General features: G+C 35.4%; 2 protein-coding genes across 3 annotated transcripts; both read right to left on the bottom strand.

The window, feature by feature from the left end:
* Positions 1 to 329: 329 nt before the first annotated feature.
* LOC102628753 (uncharacterized) lies at positions 330 to 1,054 on the bottom strand. The gene has a single exon (XM_006484292.3). It carries the CDS (start codon positions 953 to 955, stop codon positions 617 to 619), a length of 339 nt encoding a protein of 112 aa, XP_006484355.1. The 5' UTR covers positions 956 to 1,054; the 3' UTR covers positions 330 to 616.
* A 1,955-nt stretch (positions 1,055 to 3,009) lies between these two features.
* On the bottom strand, positions 3,010 to 6,613 carry LOC102622082 (ACT domain-containing protein ACR4-like). Of its 2 annotated transcripts, none has more exons than XM_006484184.4 (8): positions 6,188 to 6,613; positions 5,643 to 5,715; positions 5,464 to 5,509; positions 5,261 to 5,375; positions 5,087 to 5,154; positions 4,389 to 4,985; positions 4,169 to 4,273; positions 3,010 to 3,711 (listed from the first exon to the last, which is right to left on the bottom strand). In XM_006484184.4, exons 1-8 carry the CDS (start codon positions 6,189 to 6,191, stop codon positions 3,370 to 3,372), a joined length of 1,350 nt encoding a protein of 449 aa, XP_006484247.1. In that variant the 5' UTR covers positions 6,192 to 6,613; the 3' UTR covers positions 3,010 to 3,369. The 2 variants fall into 2 exon arrangements, with proteins under 2 accessions (XP_006484247.1, XP_052295428.1); XM_052439468.1 differs by lacking the exon at positions 6,188 to 6,613 and adding an exon at positions 5,890 to 5,908.
* Between the last annotated feature and the right edge of the window lie 3,355 nt (positions 6,614 to 9,968).

Raw genomic sequence — 9,968 nt, 5'->3', positions numbered from 1 at the left:
TGATCAATTTTTTTAATTTTTTATTAATTTTTTGATCATATGACGATACTCAAATTAGGGATAAGGTGATTTAAGGTACTGTTGTTTTTAAATCACAATTACAAAATATTTGTTAAACACTTTTAGTTATGACATTAAAGCCAATATGATTATATTTTGGTGAAAAACATCTATTGCTCTAGCTAATTTATTAAAATTATTATTTTTAAAATTTTAAAATTTACAGTTATCAACTTTTACCAACTTTTATTTTAAAATTTGAAGTTTAGAACTTCCGTTTCATAGCCACTAAAACTTTTAAGCCACAATACATCGATATCAAACAAACCATTAATTACATCATTAGCCCCATTTTGTAGTCAATCAACCTCCACGTGTAAGTTGATGCATCCCTCAGTGATGATGCTATTACAAAGGTTAGATGTTGCTTATTGCAATTTTTTTGGATAGTGGCAGAAACAATTTAAAAGTACGAAATTGCAATACAATGGTACAATTTTCAGTGATATAGAAGAAAAATCTACTAAATATACATAGCCAACGATGATACAGCAAATAGGATTTCTCACATTTACATTGATTGACACACTGCTTGCAAGAAAATTCAATGGGATTTTTAAGTATTTCCTTCTTGGATATTATATGAGGATTCAAGCATAGAGGGTAATACAAGAGGAGAAAGTAGAGGAATGGGATCTTTATTTTGACTGAATGAACTGAATGAAGAAGAAGAAGATTTTGCAGCAGCAGCTGCTGCTGATGATGAATTCATGTTGTACCCCATTGCTTTTGATGCACTCTTGCATTCAAGAGAAGAAGCCTTATTATTAGGCTTAATTAGCTGAAGAGGACATGGAGCTCTTTTTTGCAACCGGCTCAATGGCCTTTGAAACGCATACTCTTCTTTGTGAACACAAATTTGGAAGCCGGGGAACTCAGCACCAGAGTCCTCCATTGTCCTGTCTTTATTTTTTAATGTTCTTTAATCTCCTTATGTACTCGCCTTAGGCATTGTTTGAGATAAGAGAAAACTTGAGCATTTAATACAAGAGGCAATCAGGCTTACTCTTTGTTGATTCTCATTATGAAAAATATTCACAAGTTTTGGACAAATGCTGCTATACCATACAGCATACATAAATCCTCCGATCAACAAATGGGTGCTAATCCTAATCAACCAATCAACCGTTCATGCCCCCACCATCAGCCAGCGGCAGAACGACACATCATGAAGCACGGTAAGACCTAGAAATACTGGATAATACGAGAAGTACAATAAAATATAAGATATGCATAGCTCTTAGTAAACCATTCATGTGATGAGATGAGGTTGCGCAGTTGCCGCTGCCTTAAGAAACCTGCATTTGCTGATCATCCTCCATGTGAGGAAGGAATCAGTGCACGCATTTAAAGAACCCCAAAGTTTTCAGTGACAAGATCCTCAGAAGCCACATGACTCTTTATTAATATAATAGTTAAATGAAGTTACAGAAAGCAAGTTTCCTTAAGACCAAGGTATTCAACTTTTCAAAAAAGTTTATGGTAGCTATCATGTAGATTACACAGCTATTCAATTAGATAAACATTTACAATCAGAGCCGATTTTTTATATTTCAAAATGGATGGTCATAATTTTGTTATGATAGTAAAGCCAACTTGGCGGTTCCAGTAATCTTGAACTTCAATATCACTAAAAAATACCATTAATATATTCTTTTCTGGTGGATATCATATAAATTTCCATTGCGTTCTCGACGTGTTAAGGGCAGAACATTGACTGTTGGCATGTCCAAGTAGCAGAAAAAAAAAAACAGTGATGGTGCATCAGTCCCTGTGTTTATCGCAAGATACACGTATGCAAAACTATTTAATAGGTTAAATGCTTAGCCTACGGGGCTGATCTTATGAAGATGATGACTATTAGCTAATGTGAAGTTTGCATCATAGCTCATGCTCCTGGCAAGTCCAGTTTTCAGTGTCACCGAAGCAGATTGAAATACATAATTCAATGTACATCAGCAACATAGAGTTCAAAAGATACAGTCTTGTACATAGGATGGGATTAGTTACTAATGTGGGACTCCATGATCCTTTACCGGGACGAAAAGCCACGTGGCAGTACCCTGAAAAACTACTGCCCCACCAACCAATAATTATAAAGCCAATCATGTAGGTGTTGAAGATGATATTGGAGTCATGGAGTACGAGCATATAATTCTGAAAAAGGAAACGCATTTTGTCTTGCCTTTATCTCTTTCCATTCCCATTTGAGTTCCTTGCTTTAGGATTTCAATACGACATCATCCTCTCAGCATTTGGTCAAAAAGAAGGATCAAATCACTTTCATTTAGATTATTAGAACGAGATTTTGGTTGGACCGTTTCCAATGGGAAAGAAATAGGTGGATTGGCTTTGCTGGTCCACATATCACAGTCGTTTTTAGTTGGAAAAACCACATCATCAATCCCCGAATAGTCTATTTCCCATTTGGGTTCTGAATGGGACCAGAGAACCAAATGAAGAAGCTCCCAACAGTTTCTTTCACATGTGTAAATGAGTTGTCTAACTTCAAAAAACCACGACGTTCAACAAAATACTAAATGGGATTTTCAAAAACCAAACCCATCTTTTTAATGCACGTCTCCATCTGAAATGAAGTTCAAAATTCATTCACATCCAAATCTGGTTGAATGTGGAAAAATTAAGTCATGATTACCTACAAATAAGCTGTCGCCAATGCTGCGGGTCCTTCTGCTTAAACGGAGGAATTTAAGAGTCAAGGTTGGTACCTTCACTCACCAATCAAAAGCAAGTAAACAATTCAATGATAAAATAGTTCTTCCAACTAGGTTTCTGACTTATTATTTGGCCCTTTTGTTTAGTTCTGTTGATTGTTGGAGAGTAGTTGCTTTATATTTGTGGACGCCAGTCCAAAATAAATGTCAAACATAATTTCCAAGTCGTGTGTGACCAACATAAAATAGATTCAAGGAGCTAATTGGAAAGAGATTGATAAAGATGCCAGAAGATTGAATACAGCATTAAGTAAACTATGTACACAAGTTAAAGCTGACTATTCCAGGGCGTCATTACACATAAATTTCCTTCTCTGCTTTCAGGTCTCCAACATCAGATTGGATCCTCAGAAAAGAAATAGATGTTTAAAAGGGGCAAATGGGGGAATTTACAAGAACTTTGAGCTGCCTCAACGGCTTCTTCCATATACCACCTTTGAGAAATGACAGGGCTCCTAAGTTTAAGTTATTCTTCAGTCAGATCAAGGTTAAAAGGCAAGAATATTGTGAAATTAACCTAGGTGGGGGTGGTTTCTATGTACATCGAGGTGAGCTAAATAAAGTTCATCATTCCTCAGGAACAGGATCTAACCAAGCCAAAGTTAACAAAAGATCTGGACTTGAATAGACCACCAAAAAGGAATCTAGTAGGAGAATCTTGTGATGCTGGTTTTAGGTCTTCGGGGTTGCCCTTCACCTTAAGTATAGTCTGGCCAATTGACTGTCGGATGGAATCAATTATTTTAGCATCAACAGGATACCCGGATGCACCACCAACATAGAAAGTATTGACAGCTTTGCCTGATTTAGTTGCAACTTCTGCTCTAGTTACCGTGAGGCTATTTTCCCGGAAGATGCGTGTAACATTGGATAGCAGTCCAACTCTGTCTGTGGTGCATAATTCTAGCTTCAATCCCTGAACATGGAACAAACTAATCAATGGGAATGTTCAGAAAGATTATGTTTCATACTTTCATTGGGCTGTTTTCTTGAGTTGTATTCGTTAAGCAGAAAAATTCATGTTAACTTGTCAAAGCACATTGTCATTGGCAGATACACGTAAAAGAACATAATAAGACACAGAAGCTGTTGACAAAGATGAAAGATTCTTGCCTACAGAGTGTCTGCAGGCATGGTTGGATTATGACAACAGAAAATGATAATCACAAAAAAAAAATTATATTTATTATACAGTTATTCTCAAAATCCTCCCAATTTCTAAATGAAGGGCGACTTGAAATTCAGTAAGAGATGAGGCTAGATAATTAGTTTGTTTAAAAAAAAAAAAGCACCATTCAGTAAATCAATGGAACTTCTCTGCGTAAAATTTAAAACTGTAACTCCCAAATTCAAGTATGTGATTTTGCGCTGACCTCAGAAACTCTTCTCTCAATAGCTGCTTTTAGACACTGTATCACTCTCTCTCTCTCTGCATCCGATTTCACAGGGGATCCATCTATATGCCTGATAAAGTATTCCTACAAAATCATCCCATTCAAAAATTAGAAATAACGAAACTAATAGAGATCCAACACATTTCTTTATCCGTAGAATCACAGACATCAACACGTAAATTTAAAAAAAAAAAAATACCTGATATGCTTCTGGTCCCTCAGCATCAATATTGGCGTGAAAAACAACATACTGCATATCTGTCAAAGTGCAAACTGTATCAAAGACAAGCTTTGGCCTATCTTTACTCGTAATTGTAACCACTGAGTAATCTTTGTCATAACAATTAACAACATTCACATTAGGCCTTTGCTTTTCATCCAAGGAATCATCACCGGTGCCAGTACGTTCATAGTCCCTATCAGCAAACATCATTTGGTGAAGCCTCCTCTCAGTGTGGGTGACATCTTGTGAAACCTCAGTCTTGGCCAACCCAGATTTGTTGCTCCCCTTAAGTACATTACATAAAAGCTCCTTAATCACAGAAAGCCTCTCTGGGTCAGTGATTGCACCCCCAGTTTCTTCATCAGTCACTTGCATCAGGGCTGCAGCCCTTGTGTTGTGAGTCCACACCTCTGCACTCACTACATTGCATTTAAGGTGAGTGAGAACAGCAGTCACTTCAGAAAGTAGCCCTGGCCTGTCACTTCCAGTTAATTCTATTGCTGTGTGGTCCATCGATTGTTTAACCCCAACGGACTTCATTGAAGATGCAAAGCAAGCTTCTGGCCCAAGACACTGAAAGAGAAAGGAAAAATACCCGAATAATCAGTTGCCTGCGAAACATACCACAGGAAAAGAAAAAAATAAAAGACAAAACCACATACAACTCAGCTCACCTTTCTAATATAATCTAGAATCCCTTCATCAGTAATCTTGTTTCCATCTTCATCAGTAACATTAAAAACTGTTCAAATAAGAAAAACAAGAACACATGAGACTTTATCTTCATAGTGAAAAATGAAAAAAGCTATAAAGTTTAGAGGGGTGGTGTTTGTCAGGGAGAATCTTACCATCCATAAACCAGCAACCATCAGAAGATATGTAGGCTTTAGTTACAATAAGGTTAAGATCCGTAAGAACTTGCACGACTTCGAGAAGTATTCCATGTTTGTTAGCACTATCAACCTGCAGAACCACAAACCGGAATGAGTACCAAAAAGCCAAGATTTGTTGTTTAAAGAGTACCCAAAAAGTAAAGAATAAGAGCTAATACCCGTATGACAGTTGCATTCTTGCAGGCTTCATTATCAATCACAACCCTGACAAAAGGCCCATGTACAAAGTGGTGTAAATCGCAAAGTCTATAAATTTTTTCACACTTGAAAAAAGAGAGTGGGAGGGGTGAGAGGGTGGCTTTATCTGTAAGAAAAGAATTTGAGGTTGTGTTGATACCTGGGTGGATTCATTCTTCTGATGAGTTTCTCATATTCATCATCACTGTCATGTGAATAGCTCATGCTCAGCTCTGAGGAGAGAAAAGAAAATGGAATTATTTCAGATACAGAAACAGGGATAATACAGACCAATAACAGAACAAAAGGAGAGTAAAGTTTACAACTGAATCGTCACGGCCAATCAAAAAAGAGATACTTGAACTTAAAAAGGCAAGAGTAAAAGAAGAGAAATTTAAGCAAATAACCATGAAAAGGACTTCTTACAAACATCTTCGGATTCAGAAAACTGACCCACCCACCCCACCCACAATGAAGAGCTCAAAAACTCTGTAACAGAACCCACATACCAAGGAAGCACCAATAGAACACAAGCACAAAAAAATTTGTCTGAGCAAAGCTTTCAATTAAAGGCCTCAAAGACCACCAACTTAACAGAAACACAAAAACCAAGATATATTAACCAAAAAGAATAAAACTGAAAATAAAGAAAACCCAGAAAGCACGAGAAACAAAAACAATGATAACAACCAAGTTAGCACCTACCCATTACAATTCTTCAAAGTGAATTTTGTTTTTTTTTTTTTTTTATCTTCTCTCTTTTCCTCTCTTGCAACAACACAACACAACGCAAAAGCCTTTGCTGTTCTAATTGTATATTTGCTGAATGAATATAAACATCAACAAAGTAACACTACATAAGTATGTATATATATACACGCGCAGGCACAGGGCTGACTCTATTAGAAGAGATCTTATTAGTACCCGGGACTCTCTCTTGATCCCGCTCTCGTTAGGGAAACTAAAATATTTTATGAATATTTTATTACCATAATCAATTAAAAATATCCCCGATGACTCATTCGTTTACTAATCAGTCACCAGACACGATGCTCCAAAACCGAAAATCAATTCAAAAGCACCCCCACCACACACACTCTGACACTTATTTTTATTTTTAATTTTTTTTTTAATCTTCGTATTCGGTTGTCTATTTTCAGTATATATTTGGCGAGTACCCAAAACGGGTAGATGTCAGCAATTCTAAGACGATCGAGGCGTATATTAGCCGCTCTCCCGAGATTATGCTATTGTATACTGGATGCGTGGCGTTTGTGTGGGATAATTAGGCACGTGATGGAAAATGTCTTGGGGGTAGGATTATGATGTTCCACGGTTTCTGGAGAGGCCGATTAAGGATGCGGGATTCGGGAACAGGCGGCAGATTACGAGTGGCTAATTAAAGATTTTCGAATTGGCACATTTTCCTGTTAACACCTATAAGTTAGGCCTCTGATTCTACTCTTTAGGGTGGTTTAGGGGCTGTCCCTGATTTAGACCGGTCAATTTTGTGAAATATTATCTTTTTCAATTAATTATTGGTTGTTACTATGTTTTTAAACAATATTATCTTTTCGTTCATACTTTGTACTATTCAAAACAAATTGCATTGGTTAATCAATTAATGAGATGAATGCATGGTTCAAATAAAAGTCAATTTTTAGTTAAGGATAAATGGGCAATAATTACTAATGGACCTTTAATTCAATGTGAGAAATTTTACACTTATAATATTAAGTGTAAGGGTTCGATCCTCTATAAGAATTTTATATGGTTTAATTTCAGTACTCCGTTAATTATTAACATAATTGAATGAAGACAGTCTCTCCCTTACGAAATGTGAGTGGAGTAGACAACCATCGAATATTAAAAAAGATTTAAAATATATAGGCGAGTGCTTCAGTGTGTCAATGTATGGCGGTGGTCCCAATTATATAGTATTAATTGTAATGTATGATGTAATATCAGTAACATCTCTGTATAACATACTTTAAAAAAAAGGGCAATAGTTTGTATAACTTAATTTTTTTAATCTATTGGAATGAATATCTAGTTATAATTTTCTTCTCAATGAATAAGATTAAATGAAACATATAATATAATTAGTGACAAATTTAAGATGTTGCACAATTTTTTTTAAATTTTTTCGTCCTTTTTAAATTCAAATACTTTTTTATTGTTTTATCTTAGTTATGTGGAATTTGAATTTAACTTGCCAATCAAAACTCAAACAAATATTATTAAAATATGACATGTTGAGATATAATTCTTGTTAACTATCTTGTTCTTAACGTGATTTTATTCGGTCTTAAGAAGACAGCCTAAATGATTTTGTCTCTCGATGATCTGTCTTATCACGAAAGTAAAAAGGTCAAATTTTTGAATTCCCGCACCGACCTAGATTGATCGACTATAATGTGGGAGGAGTGGGGTGCATAGCAATTGAAAAAAAAAAAAATTAGTTGCAAAAATTAAGATCTTCATTGGTAAGTCAAAACCTCATGCATGTTTCTCTAGAAACTTGAAGTTTTTTGAGCAAATTTGTCATTTATAAAATCAAACACGTTGAAAGGATTATTTGTTCCATGTAATGTCACATTCACATCGAGAAGGCGAGGCACTTGTAAATTCCATAGGATGTCAATTTATTGCCAGCTTATATATAAGCTGCATGAAATGATATAATGTGCGGTTAATTGTTTAAAACGTGACCTTTAAATATCATTTTTGATAAAAATACTGCATACATATAACGATTAACGACCACAGCAATAAAATTGGCAAAAATACACAAACAGTTTAAATTAAAAGTATCGCAACATAAGTTAAGCACAAATTTAGAAAGAGATCACAAGTGAAATCAACAGGGAATCGGAGTGGAATTGGCAGTCAATCAAAACTGAGATCGGCATCGTGTACCTTTCTTTTTTTTTTTTTTTTTATTGTATCAATACTTTGACTTTTTTTCTCTGAGGATATTATATCCCGTACAATAATTGAACAGATACATAACTGTTCTTTCTCTCAATTTCATCGAAAATTTTAATTAAAAAAAAATATATGGAAAGAGTATAACATTATGGTCGGTTTGAATCAAATGTACGAGACCAGGCAACGGATTTGTAAATCTCATGTCACAGAAAGCTCCCATTTTAAGTATATTTGTAACCGTTGCGTTTTTACTTAATTTAAAAAAAAAATACAGTAGCTAAAATATTTGTTAAGTAAAATTAACTATGAAACAAATATTACAAATTATTCTTAAACTTGTTGTTACGCTATATCAATTTCTTTGGTGGATGGCATATATACCCCGTAAATCATTAAAAAAAAAAAACCTAAAAGCACTTTCAAATCTTGAATCTATCAAGTTATTCTTTGAACTTAAAAAAAAAAAAATTAAAAAAACAAAACAAAATGGTGTAGTAATTAAGGCACGGTGGATATAAATGCCAGCACATGGTGGTCGAGAACCGCTTGGGTCAATATTAGTGTGAGCGCATACACGCGTGTCTTACGGTGGATGCCGGCCTCATGTCCGCTGCACGTGGCCCCATCTCTTGCTAATTAACTTTTACTACTCATTTATTAATTAATATATTTATATTCCCAATTTCTGTATTGGGTACTCCTTAATTTGCTGTAATATGTTTGGAGAAAATTCATACTTGCTGCTTTGGTCTTTGATTATATATGGGAAAAATAATATAGCATTAAATGTTAATACCTTATACCCACCATAAAATTAAGTATTTATACGTATGGCACAATTATGTGAAAAATATGACTCATCATAAATAATATTAAACTTGTGGATCAACCAAATAACATCTCGTTATAACATCACTCAGTAAATCATTATTCCTCAGTTCTACTCTACCTACAATACATTGGTTGTAAATCAAATGAAAAGATTCAAAACGAGAAAATAAGGCACAAGTGTCTAGTCGAATTGTTTAATGAGAGTACTTGTAATCGTACGTATTGACAAAATGCGGGAAGTTATTTAAGGATTAGGTATGCATTACGTACGTGTTTGTGCTGCTTTGATCAATCATCAATCCAAATATAAACTTTTTATTAAAAAAAAAAAAAAGCATGATTTACGCAACAGCGGTTTCCGAAAACTCCTTTGATGTCGGAATATTTTGGTGTAAAATTGGTGTCTTCCACCCATATTTCGGTCGGCGCGATTAAAGTGATTGATTTGATTGATTGGGGCGGGCGGCGTTGGTGCTGCATCTACGCAAGGGGCACAAATTATAAGACATCGTGTGTGCTAACATGTGCAAATCCAAACGAGCCACATTACTCAACTCCCGGAATTTGTCTCGGCACTTTGACGAACAACAAAACAAGTGGAACGCGACTGCAATTTGCAAAATTAATGCGACATTCGTATATGCAACGCGGGCACCAGTGCTAGCGTAACCCCCTGGCCATTCGTTCGAGTGGCGTCCTAATATGCAGCCATCTTTTTATCTTT

The sequence above is a fragment of the Citrus sinensis genome, chromosome 4, assembly GCF_022201045.2.
Source record: "Citrus sinensis cultivar Valencia sweet orange chromosome 4, DVS_A1.0, whole genome shotgun sequence".
Classification (NCBI taxonomy): Eukaryota; Viridiplantae; Streptophyta; class Magnoliopsida; order Sapindales; family Rutaceae; genus Citrus; species Citrus sinensis.
Note: the sequence above shows the minus strand (reverse complement) of the source record. Positions and strands in the feature narration are given on the sequence as shown.